Genomic DNA, 18464 nt, shown 5'->3' with positions numbered 1-18464 from the left:
GTACCCGGTGCGGTGCCCGCTGTCTGCAGTGCTCGGTGCAGCCCCGGTGTCCAGTGCAATGCCCGGTGCAGCCCTGGTACCCGATGGAGTCCCGGTGCCCGGTAGAATGCCCAGTGCAGTCCCGGTGCCCGGCGCAATGCCCGGTGCAGTTCCGGTACCAGATGCAATGCCCGATGCAGTCCCGGTACAATGCCCGTTGCAGTCCCCGTTCCCGGTACAATGCCCGGTGCCGTCCCGGTGCCCGGTGCAGTCCCGGTGCCCGGTGCAATCCCGGTGCCCGCTCCGCGGTCCCGTCCCGCCGCCAGGAGGCGCCGCCGCGCTCTCCCACAGCATCGAGCGCCCGTTGGCTCCGCCAAGCACTCGGCTCCTTCCGGAGCGGCTCGGGCGAGGGGCGTGGTCCCGAGCGCAGCCGGCGGCCGGGGGAAGGGGCGGGGCCAACGAGCCTTCGGAGAGATTCGTTCCTCTCCGGCATCTGTCGGGTATTTCCGGGGCGGGCTCGGGCCGTTCCGGCGGTGTTCGGGCCCTTTCCCAGGCTGCCGCCGGGCTGGGAGGTCGGAGCGGGCTGGAGCTGAGCGGCGGCGGATGGGGCCGGAGCAGAGGTGGGACGGGACCGGCACCGGGACCGGGGGAGAGGGGAGGCCGGGGTGGGAGCCAGACCCAGGGCCTGGCGCCGGGACTCGCGGTGAGCGCGGCCCCTCAGCGTGAGGCGCCCCCTCAACGTGAGGCGCCCCAGGGGCCCTACCCAGGCTGTGCCTCGGCCCCGGGGGCTGCACCGGGACTGTCCCCGTGTCTCTCCCGGTGCTGCCAGCGCAGTGTCACCCCCCCAGGGCTGTGCCACCCCAGGACTGGCCCTGTCCCCCTCTCCCCGAAGCACCAGGGCAGGTTCCCCGTGTCCCCCCCCATGGTGGGGACCTCAGTGCCATTCCCCATGCAATGGTGCCAGTGCAGGGACCTCCCCCTTGGTAGGGTCCCCCCTTCATTGTTGAGGTCCCGGGCACCCCCTGGGGGTGACAAAGCCCCTGTCAGGGCTCCATCCTGGGCTGGGGACTTGTCCCCACCACGGTTCTGCCCCAGCAGGCGGGGGCCGGGTGACCCAGGGATGCTCCTGCCCAGCCAGGGTGGCTGTGGCTTTGTGGGCTCCAGTTGTCCCCAAACCCTGGCTCTGGGACAGTGAGCAGCCCCTCCTTGTGCCCCGCGTCCCTTCCAGTCCTGAGGATGCTTCCCGACCCCTTTGAAGAGGGAGCTTCCCGTGGTCACGTACACCCACTTTGAGGCTCCGTGTTCAATAGGAAATAAAACTGGGGGGCGGAAACCTGTTTAAAATGAGAGCTGCAAAGGGTGCCACCAGGATCGCGCCTTTCGGCACCCGGCGTGGTGGGGGAACAGCCGCCTCTCCTCCCCGGTAAAGCCAGGCTTTTATTTCCCAAGCCACTCTCTGAGCCACTGGGGAACTGGCCCTGTGACTTTCTCTGTGAGAGCGAGAGAATGGAGACAGCTGAGTAAATATAGCCTAAATCACTGCTTTCCTGGCCATTCCCCCGCCCTGCGGAGGGCTGGCGTGTCCCCGAGGCTGGGTTGGCCTCTGCTCTACTCATCGGCTTCTCCGTGATGTGGGAAAGTCCAAGCGATGGTTTGGTTTTCTTTGGTGACTCTTTTCTCTGACGTGGGCAGGTCGTGCTTCGATCTGCCCCTGCGGTTCGCGGCGAGGCTCCGGTCTCCCAGAGCTCATCGCTGCCCCCAAAAATCTCTGTTTTTAACTCGCTGGAACGTGGTTTTCGGCACAGCGGGGAAATCCTTTTCTGCCCGCAATCGGGTCTCGCCGGACAAAAGCGCCGGGTTGGAAGAGGAGCCGCAGCCGAGCTGGAACGCGGCGAGGAGCAGAGCGGTTCGCGGAGCCAGTTTGGAGCCGCGTCAGAGCGCCGGCGCTGCGCTCCCAGCGCTGCGGTGTGTTTACAATGAAAAAAAAGAGTATTTATAATATCAAGAGCTCTTCTAATTCCTCTGGGAATATGTGGAGCCGCAGCTTGGAGCTGAAGTAGCCAAGAAATGGAAGATAAAAAGCAAACAGAGGAAGGGACAGCGGGTTTCTCAAGTTGGAAGGTCTTGCCTCTCTCAACCAATACCGAAATGTGTTGGCCTGCGAATGTGATTGCTGTGCAGAGCTGCTAAAAAATCGGCGTAGAAATCCCAAATACCCCAGGGAATGTGATTCTAAGCAGATAAGTTAGCAACAGCATTTGGATTTTTTTATGTACTCAGGGCTTTTTTAAACTATAGTTTTTGAGGGAAGTAGCTAGAACATTGGGGTTATTTCTGATAAAAAAGTCCCTAAACCCAGCCCTGCGAATGCTCTGAAATGGAAGTAGTTCTCTCTCAGAAATGAGGAAGGTATTGGTTATCCCGAGGGAGAGGATTTATGAGGCTCCTCAGGTCCCTGCTCACCATAACATTTACTTCTTGAGTGGAAATGTTGGAGATGCTCCTTCATTTCCTTTGGCTTCAGTGAATAAAGTGAAATATTTAATGGAATTGAAGGCTGGGCAGTCAGCGCTCCGTGTCCCTGGCAGGGGTGCTTGCATGGGGAGTGTATCTTGGTGAGACAAGAGGTAAAACCAGCCTAGTCCGTCCCAAATTGTACACTGGGGTTCCCAAGCTGTCACCCCAGCTGTGCGGAGCGGGAGGACCCAGTGCAGCAGCCGTTGTCCCCACAGGGCACGACGTGGCAGGCGGTTCCGTGTCCATTTTAATTTCCGTGCCCAGTTGCATTGTCCCATTTTCTCTCCCTTTTTAATCAAAGGATAAGTTTGTTCTCATTGCAGCCCATTAATGTGTAGCGTTTTACAGCTCAAAACTTGATTTGGTGGGGTTTTGTTCGCTAAGGGTTTGATGTAACTTGGGAAGATTTGAGCTGTTTAGATGGTTGCAAGCGTGTTCTTCTTTAAAAATATTTGTATGCGTTCTTTCGCCTCACTGGAGGGAAAGTAATTCTCAGTCTGGCTTCGAACTTTGAACTGCACTTGGAACTGGGTTAAAAAGCGCAGGAACCACATTTAAAATGTTAAGATGCTTTTATTTATGCGCTGGGCGCACACTAAAAAAGACTTGTAATGTGTTTTTTGTTTCAGACCCATGTATTAAACAAAGCAAGTATTGACAGCAGTTAATGAATCGAGGGATTGTTCCTGGGCGCTGAGATAGATTTACCGAAGGTATTTAGATGTCTGATGCATGGGGTTTTTCTTGCGGACACACCAGGTTCTGCTCCGAGAGCGGAGCTGGAGCCTGGCCCGGCTGGAATCGTTTGGCAACGTGCGCGCAGAGCCCCCGCTCGCGCTCCGCTTCCCGCCGACACGCTCCGGCCTGTCCCCGGCTCTCCCTCTGCCTTTCCCGACTTGCCTTCCCTGCAGAAAGCTGGTTTGTAGGGGTTTGGGAGGCGTCTGTTCTCTCCCCAAAGACGCGCGGATTCGCTCGGCTGCTTTTCGGGGGGTGCGGAGCTTTCCTGCCGTCCCACATGCACAGATGGGTCTGGGAAACCACTGACTGGGTCTGTGGCGGGACAGAGGGACGAGTGTTTCCTCAGGAGGGGACAGTGGATTTTGCCATGTGGATTTGGCTTTCGCAGGGGGCTCCTCACCCATGTTCTGGCTTTAAATTCTCTATTTTTTCATTTTCCCAGTGACCCGCTGGGCCCTGGAGAGCAGAGGGGGCACAGAGCTGCGTCTGTGTTCCCACCGCAGGGGAGGAAGCTGGAAAGAGTCATAGAACCGTTGAATAGACCTTAGAGATCATCTTATCCCACCACTGCCATGACAGGGACATCTTCACCAGCTCAGGTTGCTCAGAACCCCGTCCAGCCTGGCCTGGGATGTCTCCAGGGATGGTTCATCCACCACCTCTCTGGGTACCTCGGCCAGGCTCTCACCACCCTCGGTGCCAAAAATGTCTTATGTCCAGCCTGAATCGCAGAGCAGAAGCTGCAGGACCTGCTCTTTGGAGAGACTCGCTGCTCCAGGGCAACTCTCTCCTTCTTCCCATGCAGGTTTTAAAGAAGCTACTGAACAAGTTTGCCAGGGCTCAGTGCTTTGTCCTTCCAGCCTCGTTGGAGGCACCGGGGAGCACCGGCTGCGCTGGGTTTGGGCTCTGGGTTTGGGCTCTGGGTGCAATTACAGGGTCTGTTGGACCCTGACAAGCAGCGTTTAGAGGGGTGAGGAGCCTGCTTGTAAATCTCTCTTTATATTCTGGATGATGAAGTAATATTTTCCTGGATGGAGCTGGTTGGGTTGGGGAAACGCCGTCCCCGGCTCCGTGGGGATGTGCCGCTCCTCTTGAAAATACCCCATCCCCAGGGTCTCCCCATGAGTCCTGCAGCCTCATGTCGCTCCTGGAGCTCCAGGAAAACCCTCCAGCGACCCAAATCAAGCTCAGTCCTGTTCCTCACCCGCCAAATCCTGCCTGCGAGCGTCCTACATCCCCGAGGGCAGCGCCTGCTCCTTCGTGGCAAAGCAAACCCAGCCAGGATGCTTGCCTGAGCAACAAGCACAGGCCCTGGCTGCTGCACGGGTTTTATTCGCCATGGCCTCTTTTGTGCCTTTTTTTGTCAAGAGAAGGAGCCTGCAGCATGGCGAGCTGGCTGCGGAGAGGCAAAATTGGCTCCTCATGGCAGATTTGCACCAATTTGAGGCTTTCTGGCAGCGCACGGGGGTAGGAACATCCCGGAGGGGTGAGGGGCTTTGGAGCCCATGTGAACTCTTAACGTCTCGCTGGCCCGGGAGGTTTTATTTTGAAATAGCGCAGATCCCGGTGTTAGTGCCTCTCGCGGAGTCCAGCCAGCGGTCGGAGCGGCTTTGGCTTTGGCCCCGCTGGGAAAGGTGCCCGGGCTCCCCGCGCCTCCCTCCCGCAGCCCTGAAAAGCTCCTTCCTGCTCGCTAATAGTTTGCAGATGAGACTCAAAAGTTTGAGCCGGGTTGGGTGGGTTTGGGGCCAAAACGACTCAAAGCGTTAAGGCGACCCGCGGAGTTTCTCGGGGTGTCCCTGGGGTTTGGCTCCACCAGTTCCCCCCGGCCCGGGTTGGCTGGGAGCACTGGGGTTTGCCTGGGGGAAGTGGAAAACTGGCCGGTGCAACCGGGAGGGGATGGGAAAAAAGGCCGTGCCTGGCTGGTGGGAATGCCCCAACTCATCCATCCCTTCGACAACATGTTATAACCCAGGTTTGGGGTTTTTTTGGTGGATTTTTGGGCAGGGCAGGCAGCTTATTCTTCAATTTCTCTCCGAATAGCTGAAAGGCAGTTAGCAGCTTTAAGCAGACTTGAAGGCTTCTTGAAGGTTATTTGCGCTCGTCTTGCCTCCGTTCCTGCGAGCAGAGCCCGTGCCCGCACTTGATGCTGCTGCTGCCTTTGAAAGGTTCAAAAATGCACTTTGCTCAGAGCGAAGCTTTGAAGTGCTGCTCTGTGGGAATGGCAGAGGCACCTCGAAAGCCGTGTGCCCAAAGCTCCGTGAACCCGCGTTTGCGGGCAGCTGCCTTCAGAAGATGACTTAGCGCACGGGGGAGATGTAAAGGTGAATTGTGAAATCGAATCGATGTAGCAAGAAAAGGTTAAATCTGTTTGTTTTGCTGCTATTCATGCCCTCCAGCTGGTGGTTGCGGGGGTCACCCTTTTCTCTATGCAGAAGTTCCTGCATAAAAAGGGTTTTTTGTCCAGTTTGTTGTCTTGTTTGCATAAGCGCTGCGAGGAGGGCGAGCTGGAGGAGGAGTGGAAGCTCTTTAGGCTGCAGAGCCGGTGCTGGGTTGGAGCGGGGAGGAGGTGACATTCCTGCACGCGGCTCCTCGCTCGTTTTTTTGGGAGCGTAAATTGGAATTAAGCATCTCCTGGTTGGATCCACGGCCCAGCAGCAGCTGCTGGGGAGGAGAGAAGCGCTTCCCGCCTCTCCCAGCTGCTCAGATGAACCCCTGGTTCAGACCTCGGCGTCCTGGGGGGGTTTGGGTGTCTGACTGTGCAGTGACAGGTGGTTCTTCTCTTTGCAGGCGCTGGGAAGGGAGACGGAGCACATCACGCTGTTCCAGGCTGGAATTGCACCGTGGTTTTAGCCCCCAGACTCCAAGAAACCTGCTGCTTTTTCAGCGAAGCGGACCCTGATCTCCCGTTTCTCTGCTGCATGCCCGCTCACAAGTGCTGGATTATGTTTGTCTCCTTCTCCCTTTGCTCCATAATTTGGCTGAATCGCGGTTTCAAGCTCAGGAAAAGGGGCTGCACCTAAGCGTGCCGGGACACCCAGACCAAGCTCCTGCGGTGCTGGTTCACGTCGAGACGTTCGAAGCGCCGATGGGGGAGAGGTGCCTCTGAAATCCCTCCTTTCCCACCCAAAACCACACCACCTCGCCGTTCAGAGCCTGTCTCCCCGCCGCAGAGAGGATGGGCAGCACCGATGGGTTCCAGTACCGCGCGCTCTACCCCTACCGCAAGGAACGCGAGGAGGACATCGATCTGCTGCCCGGGGACATCCTGGTGGTCAGCAAGGGGGCCCTGCAAGCCATGGGCTTCAAAGACGGGGATGAGCAGACCCCTAATCAGATCGGGTGGATCTTGGGCGTTAACGAGCGGACCAAGCAGAAGGGGGACTTTCCCGGCACATATGTGGAGTACGTGGGGCCTGTGAAGATCTCAGTCCCTTCCCACCGGCCACGGGTGCAGAGACCCCTCCCTGCCACGCCGGGGGCTGGCGGGGGCCGCTTGCCGGAGGCTCTGGAGCAAGGTAAGCGCTGCCGTGGGCCGAGTTGCTCCAAGACATCCCTACTCACAGCGTGTGGCCGGTGAGGGGGTGTTGGTGGCTTTGCAGGATGGCCGTGAAGCCCTTGGCTTGGCAGCAGCCTGGGGGTCAGAATCACAGAATAGTTTGGGTTGAAGGGACCTTCCAAGCTCATCTCGTCCAGCCCATGAGCAGGGACATCTTCACCAGCTCAGGTTGCTCAGAGCCCCGTCCAGCCTGGCCTGGGATGTCTCCAGGGATGGTTCATCCACCACCTCTCTGGCCAACCTGGGCCAGGCTCTCACCACCCTCAGGGCCAACACTTCCTTCCTCATGTCTCAGTTTTGGGCTCACGCTTAGAGAAAAAAGCACATTGTCCCTCCAGCTTCTTGGAGCAAGCCTTGTCCTGCTCCTTGTTACCGCTCCAGGATCCTTCTCCGTCTCTGGTCTGTGACCAGCCAGGATCCCTGCGGTCCTTGGACCCTCTCCCTGCTCTGCTGAGGGTTTTGCTCCTCTCCCTCCCTTTAGGAACAACTCCTGACCTCTCCCAACCACCTCCCTGCCTCCGGAGCGCCCGGGGCATCGCTCCCTGCCAAGAGCCGCTCGGCCCCGCTGAGACACGCAATTAACTTGTCTCTGGGCAAAGAGGAGAAGAGTCAGGCTCTAAAAGAGAACTTCTGAGAACTGGAGCTAATTGCTTCTCTGCCTGGCACCCGGCCCTTCCCGCGGATCGCAGAGCTCTCGGCTGATCCCGGCCGGCGCTGGGCTTGGGACCGACCTTCTTTTTTCCTGTGTTTTTATATATTTAAATTTTACAGGCCCTGTGGCGTGGGCTCAGCAGGCTCTGTGTGCCCTGAACAGGGGCGTTTCGCTGCCTTTGCTCCTCCCGTGCCTTGCAGAACACCTCGAACTGGTGTGTACTGGGGGAGCAGGGTCAGCGGAGGAGCTGGCGGGGATCAGAACACACTCCCGCTCCTACCCGTCCCATCAGATGCTTCAGGCTCTGTGGAGCATCTCTGGGGTCTTAAGGCACGGAAAGGAGACCCCATCTGTGAACTTGGGGTGCCGGGGCTGTGTCTGCAGCTCCCTAGAGCTGCCCCCCATCCTCCCGCTCCCACAGCCGGAGGGGCGGCCCTGGGAAATGTGTCCGCAGGGTGGGAAGGCGGCTGGGCCGTGGGTTTGGGTTGGCAGCGAGAGCTGCTGCCCTGAGTCATCCCGCTCGCAACCTGCCTTTCCAAGAAAGCCGCTTCTCCTGGGAGCCGGGGGCATGCTCTGTGGTGGGTGATGCGCCGGCCGTGCCCACGTCCAGCCCCGCGCTCCCTCGGGGGCTGCGTTTACTGGGTTGTGCCTTCATGGGCTCCCTCCTCCTCCTCATCTTGAGCGGAGTTTGGCGGGGGTGTGTTTGGGTGGTCAGAGCCGTCGCCCCGAGCAGGGGTGGGGATCTCAGGGATGTGGAAGGAGGTACGTGCCGAAGCGCCCGACACGCACAAAATACAAGGTTGGGAAAGAAACCCAAACCCGGCCACTCTGCGCCCTGCGCGGGGATGGAGCAGAGAGGGGATCCTGTAGCAGGACACCCCAGGGGGGTGTCAGCCCTGTCCCCATCCCTCATGGGTCCATCCCCACAGCTGGGGCCTCAGGGTGACAATTCATACCCCAAAGGCCATTTTAGCGCTGGGATGCTGGTGGGGAGATGCATTTTTGCGACTGAAAAACTATATTTAAGCCAAGCCTGTGTTATTTCTTCGCGGTCTGCGCTTTGGGAGGTGCAGGGATGTCTCCTGGCTGCCCTGCGGAGCTCGGAACTGGTGGCATTTCTGCCCTGTTGTCCCATCCTAGCTGACGGGGGCCATGAGCTCCCCGGTGTCACACACGGAGCGGGGACAATGCTACGATTGCCACCCAGCCCTGGAGCGGCACAGTCCCCGCAGAGCAGCCAGAACCCAGCGCTTTCTGCCCGCGGATTTACGAGCTGCCGGGCTTTGCCTTCCGTCGAGAACGCGAGCGGAAAATGCGGCTGGGAACTATTTCCGCAGCTGCCCCGGCCGTGCTGTGAGCAGCCTTGTTCACAGCGGCCTGGCCGGCTCCGCCACAGCCTCTCTCCTTTTCTTTTATATATATTTTTTTACAAAAAGGCGAGCTGCTGCCTGCTGAAGCAGCACATTCCCGGCCAGGCCACGTGTGCAGCACCACTATTTATTCTCCTTTCAGCCCTTCCCCAAGGGGTCAGGCCCGGAGCTGCCAGCTTGGCACCTCGCCTGCAGCTTCCCCAGCCTGACCAGCACCATGCCGGGTCCCTTCCCGTGCCCAGGGGCTCTTTCTGCTGGCAATTTTACCCCCCTCCAAACAACACAAGACCTGCAGAACCGCCCCTCTGCCCCTCAGCACCCACATGAGCTGCTGTGTTTCCCTGTGGGTGCGGGAGGAGTTCCAGAATTGCTGTGAGACCACACCGGGCGCCTTGGGGTCAGATCTGTGACAACAGAGCCGCGTTTCGCAACGGGGAGCAGCCTTTTTGTGCGTGTGGAGCGTCCTGGGTGTCCTCGCCCACCGTGGGCTCCCCGGGGTCTGCCTGGCCCTGCGGACGAGCCCAGAGGAGCCTCCTGCACCGGCTGGTGCTTAATTAGAAGAGAAATGGGGCTCTGGCACGGCTCATCCTTTGGCAAACCTCCTGCTGGCAGCTGCTCGCCCGGGCCTGCGTGTTCCTGCCCTGGCATGTGTCACCCTCCGGCACAACGTGCCCGGCGCTGGGACATCGCGATCTCCTGGAGGTGACAGCAAAATGCCTGACGGAGCTGTGGATCCCCCGGGAATAGTGGGGGGGACCCCAGTCCCATATCTGTGCCCCGTAACGGCGGGGGAGGCCGAGGGCTGGCTTCCATGTTAAACGAGCAATCGAGGGCAGGAATTTGCTGACACGGCGTTCTGCTGGATTAATCGCGGCGCAGCGCCGCCAGCGAGCTCCCTGGCCCCGCTCCACCAGCCCCGGGCAGGGACCGAACCCAGGGACACAGCAGCAGGGATCCCCAAACCCACCCCATCAGGGGCTCAGACCAAAGCCGGGCTTAACCAGTGCCATACTGGTTTCGGAGCCGGTTTACGGGTTCCCCGCAGCCTCCATGCGGTGTTTGCATGGGCTGTGGCCTCGTGGCCATGGTTTTTCTTCACTCTGGGACACCAGCATTGGGAGTGGCATTGGTTGGTTGTACCCCAGCCCATCTTGGGGGCCTGAGCAGGGTCTGACCCCCTTCTCTCCCTCTTTCTCCCCCCTCCAGCGTCTCCTCTCCCGGATTTGCAGGACCAGTTCAGCCCTCCGGAGCTTGCGCCGCCGCTGCTGGTGAAACTGGTGGAAGCTATTGAGAAGAAAGGTAAGGGGAGATGCTGAGCACCCCCAAAGTGAGCACTGAGAGGCTGAGAGCACCCCAAAGCCCCCAGCGAGGGCAGAAGGGGAGGCAGCTGTCTTTAAAAGCTGTTGGCTTTGGATGGAGCTCTGTGGGGGACACTGGATGCAGCTGCTTGCAGGAATGGAGGGGGAGAGGTCTCTGCTTCCCCCTTGAATTGAGTTGCTGTTCCCCAAGATTGGGCTCAACCCCTCCTGCAGAGACGTGGGGGTGCTGGGTTTGCACCCTGGCTGGGCGCTGGGCTTTGGAAAACACTTCCAGGAGAAACGGGGCCACTAACCCAGGTGTGCTGGGTGCTACGGGCGGTCGGTTCGGACCCTGGTTAGCTGTGCCATAGCCCTTGCCCGGCCGGCACAGGCCCAGCACCAAAGCAGTACGTGCGCTGGGAGCCGCAGGGCTCGCCGCTAACAGCAGCGTCCTCCCTCCCGCAGGGTTAGACAGCGAGATGTTGTACAGGACATCTGGCTCCGAGCTGCGGCAGGCGCTGCGAACCGGTAAGAACCAGCTCAGCGCGGGGAGGAGGCGAATCGGCTCAGATGGAGGAGATTAGGGGACGTGACAGCGCCAGCGCTAATGCAATCCAGGCAGTTCCTGGCTCCCGGCACCGCTGCCGTGGGGCTGGGACGGCCCCACAGGTCCCCCTCTTGTGTGGAGGGGACGAGATGAAACGGCCTCAAGTTGCGCCAGGGGAGGTTGAGGTTGGATCTGGGGAACAATTTCTCCCCCAAAGGGCTGTGGGGCGTTGAACAGGCTGCCCAGGGCAGTGCTGGAGTCACCATCCCTGGAGGGTTGGACAGACGGACATGAGGTTCTCGGGACATGGGGCTGGGACAGGGGTGGGTTATGGTTGGACTCCATGATCCTGAGGGTCTTCTCCAACCAAAATGACTCTGTGAAAGGGACGTGGCACCAGCTCAGAGACTCGCAGCCCAACAAGCGAAGCCCTGCGCTTGTGTCCGGCTGCTCTCGGGGTGCCGATGGGCTGGCGGAGGTTTCTCTTCCTCTGTCACACCACAAATGAGCAGGGGAGGATCTTTCAGCTCAGCTTGTTGGCTGGAGTTGCAGCTCCACTCTGCCAGGAGCCTCATGTCTGGGGTGCAGGGGGGCACTTCCAGGCGTCCTCCGTGTCCCCTGGTGGTGTGTGACGGTCACCGGGACTGGTGCTGGCAGCACCGAAACTGCTGTTTGGTGCCCAGTGCAGGCCCCACCACCCATGGGACATCTCTGTCCCCACAGATTGGACCCTGGGCGACCTGGAGCCCTTCGACGTGCACTCCCTGGGCGAAGCGCTGCGGGGTTACCTGCAGGACCTGCCATCCCCTGTGGTGCCAGTGGCCGTGCACGGGGACATCCTGCGTGTCCTGCAGGGTAAGAGCTTCGGGAACCGGCGGCTGGGTGGGACAGACACATTTGGGGTGTTACAGTAATTCCTGCGGCTGTGGGGTCTGTGTGACACAGCGAATGGTGCCGGCTCCTCCATCGTGTCTTCTTCTCTCCCCAGAGATCCCCCAGCCCGAGAATTGCCGGAAGCAGCTGATGCTGGCCCTGGAGTCGCCTGCGGTCCCGCTGCAGAACACGCTCACCCTGCAGTTCCTGCTCCGGCATCTGGGGAAGGTATCGCAGCAAGCCGAGAGCAACAGCCTCCACCCTCGGGCCCTGGGCGAGATTTTCGGGCCCCTGCTCCTCCGGCTGCCCGGCGCCAGGTACGGCAGGCTCTGGGCTGGGATGGAGCAGGCGACACAGGGGTCAGGCATGGGAGGAATTCCCAGTTCTCCCCAACAACCACTGATCTCGGCTCCTCTCTCCCTGCAGCCCGGAGCTGAGCCCTGACTTCTCCGTGCTCTTCCTGGAGATACTTCTGCAGACGAAGGAGTTGGAGCCAGAGCAGTTACCTCCAGGTATTGATATCACAGAATGGTTTGGGTTGGAGGGGCCTTCCCAGTGCCACCCCTGCCATGACAGGGACATCTTCACCAGCTCAGGTTGCTCAGAGCCCGTCCAGCCTGGCCTGGGATGTCTCCAGGGATGGTTCATCCACCACCTCTCTGGGTACCTGGGCCAGGCTCTCACCACCCTCAGGGGCAAAAAGACGCCCCTTCCTTGGGGCCTGAGGCGCTGGCGTTTGTGCTCCGTGGGTGTGGAGTCTCTGCCCCCACAAGCGGGTTGCAGAGAGCGTTTCTGTGCCTGGGGGCAGCTCAGAGTGTTCAGCTGCTGCTGTAGATGTGCCTGGAGCAGCTCCTGGCAGCGTGGTGGCCAAGGGGGCTTCCCAGGACAGTCACTGCAGGGAGGGTGACGCTGAGGGAGCTGGGATGTGAGGTCAACCTCTTCCTCCCCTCCTTCTCTTCCAGCTTTGCCTCCAAAACCTCCTAAGCCAAAGCCCAGCGCAGCCAGTTTGGCCAACGGGAACAGCGTGCCTTTGCAGGACGCCGAGTGGTACTGGGGGGACATTTCTCGGTAAGGGGGTGTCTGGCAGGTGACATCTTGTGTGCCTCGTCCTTCCTGTTACCCCGGGGAGCTCTGCTGGCACCTCACAGGCCATGACAATGACGTTCCTTGCAGGGAGGAGGTCAACGAGAAGCTCCGGGACACGCCAGATGGTACCTTCTTGGTGCGCGACGCCTCCAGCAAGATCCAGGGAGAGTACACGCTCACACTCAGGTGGGCCCTGGGGTCCCCGAGAGCCTCCGCTGCTCTGGGAGGGAGTTGTCACCGCGTGTCCCACGCGTCAGGGTGCTGATCGGTGCCCTCTGTCCCCTCCCCGCTGCAGGAAGGGCGGCAATAACAAGCTGATCAAGATCTTTCACCGGGAAGGGAAGTACGGCTTCTCTGAGCCCCTGACTTTCGGCTCGGTGGTGGAGCTCATCACCCATTACCGGCACGAGTCGCTTGCCCAGTATAACGCCAAACTGGACACCAGGCTGCTCTACCCCATCTCCAAGTACCAGCAGGTGAGGCCTGAGCTGCTGGGACACAACTGGGAGCGCAGCCCCAACCAGGGGCCATTGCGCATCCATCCTTGGCAAGTAGCATCCCAGTGCTCGCCCCGTGCTGGGACGTTGCTTTTTCGGGTGCTGGGAGGGGATTTTGTGGGAGCAGCTGCCTTGCCGAGGGGCAGGAGCAGGTCCTGAGTGACGCTGCGTGTGCGGCAGGACCAAGTGGTGAAAGAAGACAGCGTGGAGGCCGTCGGGGAGCAGCTCAAGGTCTATCACCAGCAGTACCAGGACAAGAGCTGGGAGTACGACCTGCTGTACGAGGAGTACACGCGCACTTCGCAGGTACCGGCACCCCCGGGCTGCCCCCACGCCCCCTGATCACTGGGCCGGGGGGAGAAGGGATGAGAATGAGCAAAAACCTGCCCAAGTCCTCCCCCTTCCTCAACCCTCCCCTCCTTTTCCAGGAGCTGCAGATGAAGAGGACGGCGATTGAGGCTTTCAACGAGACCATCAAGATCTTTGAGGAGCAGTGCCAGACGCAGGAGAAGTGCAGCAAGGAGTACATCGAGCGCTTCCGACGGGAGGGCAACGAGAAGGAGGTGCAACGGTGAGCGCCGGGGGTGCCGTGACCGGTCCTGGAAGGGGATGGGGGCTGGAAGGGACCGTCCTCGGCCCAGGCGTGCGCAATCCTCGCCTCTGCAGCAGCGTGCTGTGTGCTGAGCTGGCAGGCCGCCTCCTCTGCCGCCTCCACGCTGGCTTGCAGCCTAAACCCCGCTTCTTTCCCCCCGCAAGGATCCTCATGAACTCGGAGAAACTCAAATCTCGCATCACGGAAATCCACGACAGCAAGATGAAGCTGGAGCAGGACCTGAAGAAACAAGCCTCGGAGAACCGGGAGATCGACAAACGCATGAACAGCCTCAAGCCAGACCTCATGCAGCTGCGCAAGCTCCGGGACCAGTATTTGGTGTAAGCAATTCCTGCCCCCGCGCAGGGCTGGGAATGGGGCCCTGCTGCCCCTCCAGCCCAGCCCGGGAGCCATTCAGCTGCTTCCTGGAGGGTTTTGGGGTTTGTAAAACCGGCTGATGAGCTGCTGAGCCCTGCAGCGCGTGGCCTCGGGGCATGGCAGCCCCTCAAAGGGGACGGCTGCTGCCCTCTGGTGATGGCAGAGCAAGCGTCGGGGAGCCGGGCGCATTGTGGAGCCGGGCACGGTGCCCGCGCTGAGCTCTGCCTGTCCCTCCCCAGGTGGCTGACGCAGAAAGGAGCCCGGCAGAAGAAAATCAATGAGTGGTTGGGCATCAAGAACGAGACGGAGGAGTGAGTGTCCCTGCTGACGCGGTGTGGGGTGGAATCAGAGAATCGTTTGGGTTGGGAAAGACCCTCGAGATGAGTCCAACTGTTACCCCAGCCCCAGGAATACCCCATGTCCTGAGAACGTCATGTCCGTCTGTCCAGCCCTCCAGGGATGGTGACTCCAGCACTGCCCTGGGCAGCCTGTTCCAATGCCCCACAGCCCTTTGGGGAAGAAATTGTTCCCAATATCCAATCTAAACCTCCACTGGTGTAACTTAAGGCCACTTCCTTTCGTCCTCTCGGGATGTGGGGGGCTGTGGGACCATGGGCAAGTCCCATCTCCCCACTAGGGAGCTGGGGATACCACCCCTGCTGGAAGGGGTGACAGCACGTGGCAGAGGAGAGATGTGGGGGCCGTGTCCCCATACCAAGGGGTCCTGACCCTCCGTGTGCTCTGTTGCAGCCAATACTCCATGATGGATGACGAGGAGGAGCTGCCGCACCACGAGGAGCGGACATGGTACGTGGGGAAGATCAACCGCTTGCAGGCGGAGGAGATGCTGTGCGGCAAACGAGACGGCACCTTCCTGATCCGCGAGAGCAGCCAGAAGGGATGTTACGCCTGCTCCGTGGTGTGAGTAACCCCGCGCAGACCTGCCGGGACGCGCCGGGCACGGGCCGAGCTCCCACAGCGCTCTCCCGGTGCCGGTAACAGCCTGGGGGTGAAGGGATGGAGAGGAGGAGGAATTGGAGGTGCTGGAGGATTAAAGGTTGACCATGAGCTGACAATGTGGGCTCGTAGCTCAGAAATCACGTTGTATCTTGGGCTGCATGTGAAGGGAGGGGATTCTGTCCCCCTCTGGTGGGATCCCCCTTCCAGCTCTGGGTCCTCAGCACAGGACACACATGGAGCTGCTGGAGAGGGGCCAGAGGAGCCCCAGGAATGACCCGAGGCTGGAACAGCTCTGCTGGGAGGACAGGCTGAGAGAGCTGGGGGGTTCTGCTGTCCCTGTTCCCCCCTGCGCTGACCCTTGCTCCCTTATCTCCCCGCAGGGTGGACGGTGACACCAAGCACTGCGTGATCTACAAAACGGCCACCGGCTACGGGTTCGCCGAACCCTACAACCTCTACGCCTCCCTCAAGGACCTGGTCTTGCACTACAAGCACACGTCCCTGGTGCAGCACAATGACTCCCTGAATGTCACCCTGGCTCACCCCGTCCTGTCCCAGCCGCCGGCCAGATGAGCAGCCCGTGCGCCACGCAAGAGCTGCCTCCAGCTTCTCCCCAGGGCGCTGCTTTCTGGCTCTGGACTCTCGCACCCTGTATAGTTCGAGTCTCTGTGCTCCTGCCCCTCCAGAGCCTCTGAGATGTCTGTGACCGTTCCTGGTGTCCCTTTTGGTCAGTAGCTTGAAACCCGTGTTGGCTGGTGGGACAAAAAGAACAGGCTGAGCTGTGGATTCTTCCAGCCTTTAGGAGGTGGGATCCAGTTGGGATTTGAGTCGCCGGGAGCACACGCAGCCCACTCCTCTTCCCGACCCGCCGGTCAGATCCTTTCTTGCAGACAGGTCGTCCCGCTCTGCGGCGCCTTCCCGATTCCTCGGCGCGTGTCACCGTCCCCGTGTCACTGCGGGGTCCCTGCCTGGTGCCGGAGGAGGAGGAGGCTCAGCTGAGCGTGTGCATCCTCCGCTCTCACTCCCCTCGGGGGTTTTGGTGGTGTTCGGTACAAGGGGTGCTGCTCCTCCGACTCATTTAGGAGGGAGAATCCCCATCCTCCACGGGGCTCCTGGGCCGAGGTCTCTGCTCGTGTCACGCTCCACCTCGCCGTCTTGTCCCCTGGTGTCACCGCCCCCGGAGCGTTGCTGTCTGGATGTGGTTAAGCGACGAATCTTTCGTCCCAGTTGTGCCAACTAAGCTGTGAACCCCCCGTCGGTACCCGTGATTTTCCCGGCAGAGTCCAGGGGATGCGCAGCTGGTCTTTTCCTGCTTGTCTTCTGGTGAATCTTCGCAACCTTAACCTGTTGTAGCTCTGTAAATACGGTTCGGTTCCTAATCGGCTGCTTCCCTAGTCCTGGTTTTTGCTGAACTCCCGCAGGCGCCCGGCCGGGCTGTTCCAGACTCAGCTCCGAGGGGCCGGAGGCGACACACACGACGAGCCCCCCCGGAATGAAGGACCTGTCTGCTGCGGGAGGACGGCATCTCCTGAGCGCCTAGAAATGTATATGCATGACGTGGAATTATGTATGCAAAGCACTTATAATCGTCAGTACTGTACGGGGAGGCGGGGTGACGGAGCCGCGGGTCGCTGGCGCGGGTTTGTTGTGGCGTTTTGGATAACGCCGAGGTCAGAGCACCCAGGGGCAGCCGGGGGGCCCTGGAGGAGCTTCACGAGTTGAGGCCGCGGTGGCGTTTGCTCTGCTGGGTTATTTTGCCCACCTGGTTGGGAGAAAATGTCCACGATCCTCTTGATTTGCCGGAGAGGCTCTTCCTTCTCGGTGCTGCTGCTGGTGGATGCCGGAGCCTCTGCCGCTTCTGCTCGGTGTCACCGCACCGGGGACCGCGCTGTCCCTTGTCCCCGCTCAGCTGTGCCGCGGGGCACTCCCCGGGTCCTTTTGGAGCTGCGATTGCTGGAGCAAAACATCTTATTCGTGTCACTCGCGGCGGCTTCTCGGCTGCGCAGACCCCGCTCCGCGCTGTGGTTTTGGCTCCGGTTTCCCGGTGTTCGGTGCCGTGAGGCCGCGTTTGGCTTTGGGGATCGCTTGGGAAAAGCCGTCGGGGATGATTAAGGGAATGGTTTGGGCTGGGCCGCGTGAGAGGCGAGCGCACGTGTGCTGGGCAGGGCGGCCGGTGCTCAGCCCTGCAGGACCCCCAGGGCTGGGGGGCCCTTCCCGCACCCCAAATCCTGCTGGGGGTTTCCAGCCTCTGCTGCTTCTGCCCCACGTCCCAGCTTCTCCTCACAGTGGGTTTTTTACCCTTTCTGCTGAATTTTCCCCCCACGCTGTCCCTTCCCGCCCAGCGCCTCTTGCACCCTAGGAGCACCGGCGGGTGACGGTCCCCCCCGCGCATCGTCCCGGCCCCACCGGGGTGACACCGCTCGCGAGTCCCGTGCACAACGAGGAGGAAAACGCCCTTTCCAGGGCCTCATTCCCCGACTTGCCCCCCAAAACCCACCTCACCCCCCACGCTCCCAACCCGCGCAGCCCCCCCGCAGTCAGCTCCGTGTCATTGTCCCTTTGCTGCTTTCGCTCGTGCTGACCCGGAGGTGCCGTGTTTCCAACGCTCCGCTTGCTGCTTCGTGATCCCCGCCCCGTGTCCCCAAACCCGTGTCCTGTGGGTACAACGTGGCCGTTCCTGCTCCCCGGGGCACAACCTGGGGCTTCGTCCCTTCGTGTCCCCCGTGTCACCGGTGGCTTTGTGCTCGGAGGGGACGTGGTGGCCGCGCGGTTTTTAGTCCCTAAGTACCCGCAATAATCGATAACTCGCCACTTGGGTTGTTCGTTGCCAGCAGTAGTTCTCTCTGCTCTTCCTGTTGGTGTTTACTAACGTGAAGCGCTCTTTGTTTCGGTCAGGATTTGGTTTTGTACGGTACTTCAGAAGAAAAAGACAAAAAACCACAAAAACGACCAAAAAAAACCAAAAAAAAAAAAAAAGAGAAGAAATAAACAGAATTAATAAAGGGGCCGTGAGGATTCCTGTGGGTGTTGCGCCAATGGGGCTCGTCCTGTGTCCTGGGCTGGGCGCAGGATGTGACCTATCGCCTGGGGACCTGGGACAGGTGGGGGTTGTCCCCGTGCAGGGAGGTGGCAGCACAAGGAGGTGGCACCGAACCCCCAGGGGCGAGAAACAGCCGGAAACGGTGGCTGAACCCAACGGGGAAGTACAAGGTTCAGTGTTCAGCCCCAGAAATGAGCACAGGGGGATTTTGGGCAGCACCGAAGCCCCTGGGGGTTCCATAGGGTCCTGGGGGGGTCCCACACAGAGCCACCCCCTGCCCGTTCGGAGCTGCTGCACACGGTGTTGGGTTTCTGTCCCCAACGTGTCGCAACCTGCGGGGAAGCGGCAGCCGCCGGCGGGGCTGAGCGGCTGTGACCCCAA

At 60.4% G+C, this 18464-nt stretch overlaps 1 protein-coding gene across 2 annotated transcripts; it reads left to right on the top strand.

The window, feature by feature from the left end:
• Positions 1–466: 466 nt before the first annotated feature.
• On the top strand, positions 467–18048 carry PIK3R2 (phosphoinositide-3-kinase regulatory subunit 2). Of its 2 annotated transcripts, XM_065858556.2 has the most exons (17): positions 475–599; positions 3126–3209; positions 6022–6749; positions 10019–10111; positions 10576–10638; positions 11381–11512; positions 11646–11847; positions 11957–12042; positions 12493–12598; positions 12704–12802; positions 12912–13092; positions 13294–13419; positions 13542–13684; positions 13870–14046; positions 14323–14394; positions 14834–15004; positions 15424–18048. In XM_065858556.2, exons 3-17 carry the CDS (start codon positions 6410–6412, stop codon positions 15614–15616), a joined length of 2184 nt encoding a protein of 727 aa, XP_065714628.1. In that variant the 5' UTR covers positions 475–599; positions 3126–3209; positions 6022–6409; the 3' UTR covers positions 15617–18048. The 2 variants fall into 2 exon arrangements, with proteins under 2 accessions (XP_065714627.1, XP_065714628.1); XM_065858555.2 differs by lacking the exon at positions 3126–3209 and having other exon boundaries at positions 467–599.
• Positions 18049–18464: the final 416 nt, after the last annotated feature.

This window comes from Patagioenas fasciata, chromosome 27 (assembly GCF_037038585.1).
Source record: "Patagioenas fasciata isolate bPatFas1 chromosome 27, bPatFas1.hap1, whole genome shotgun sequence".
Taxonomy (NCBI): Eukaryota; Metazoa; Chordata; class Aves; order Columbiformes; family Columbidae; genus Patagioenas; species Patagioenas fasciata.
This window is presented reverse-complemented; position numbering and strand designations above follow the sequence as displayed.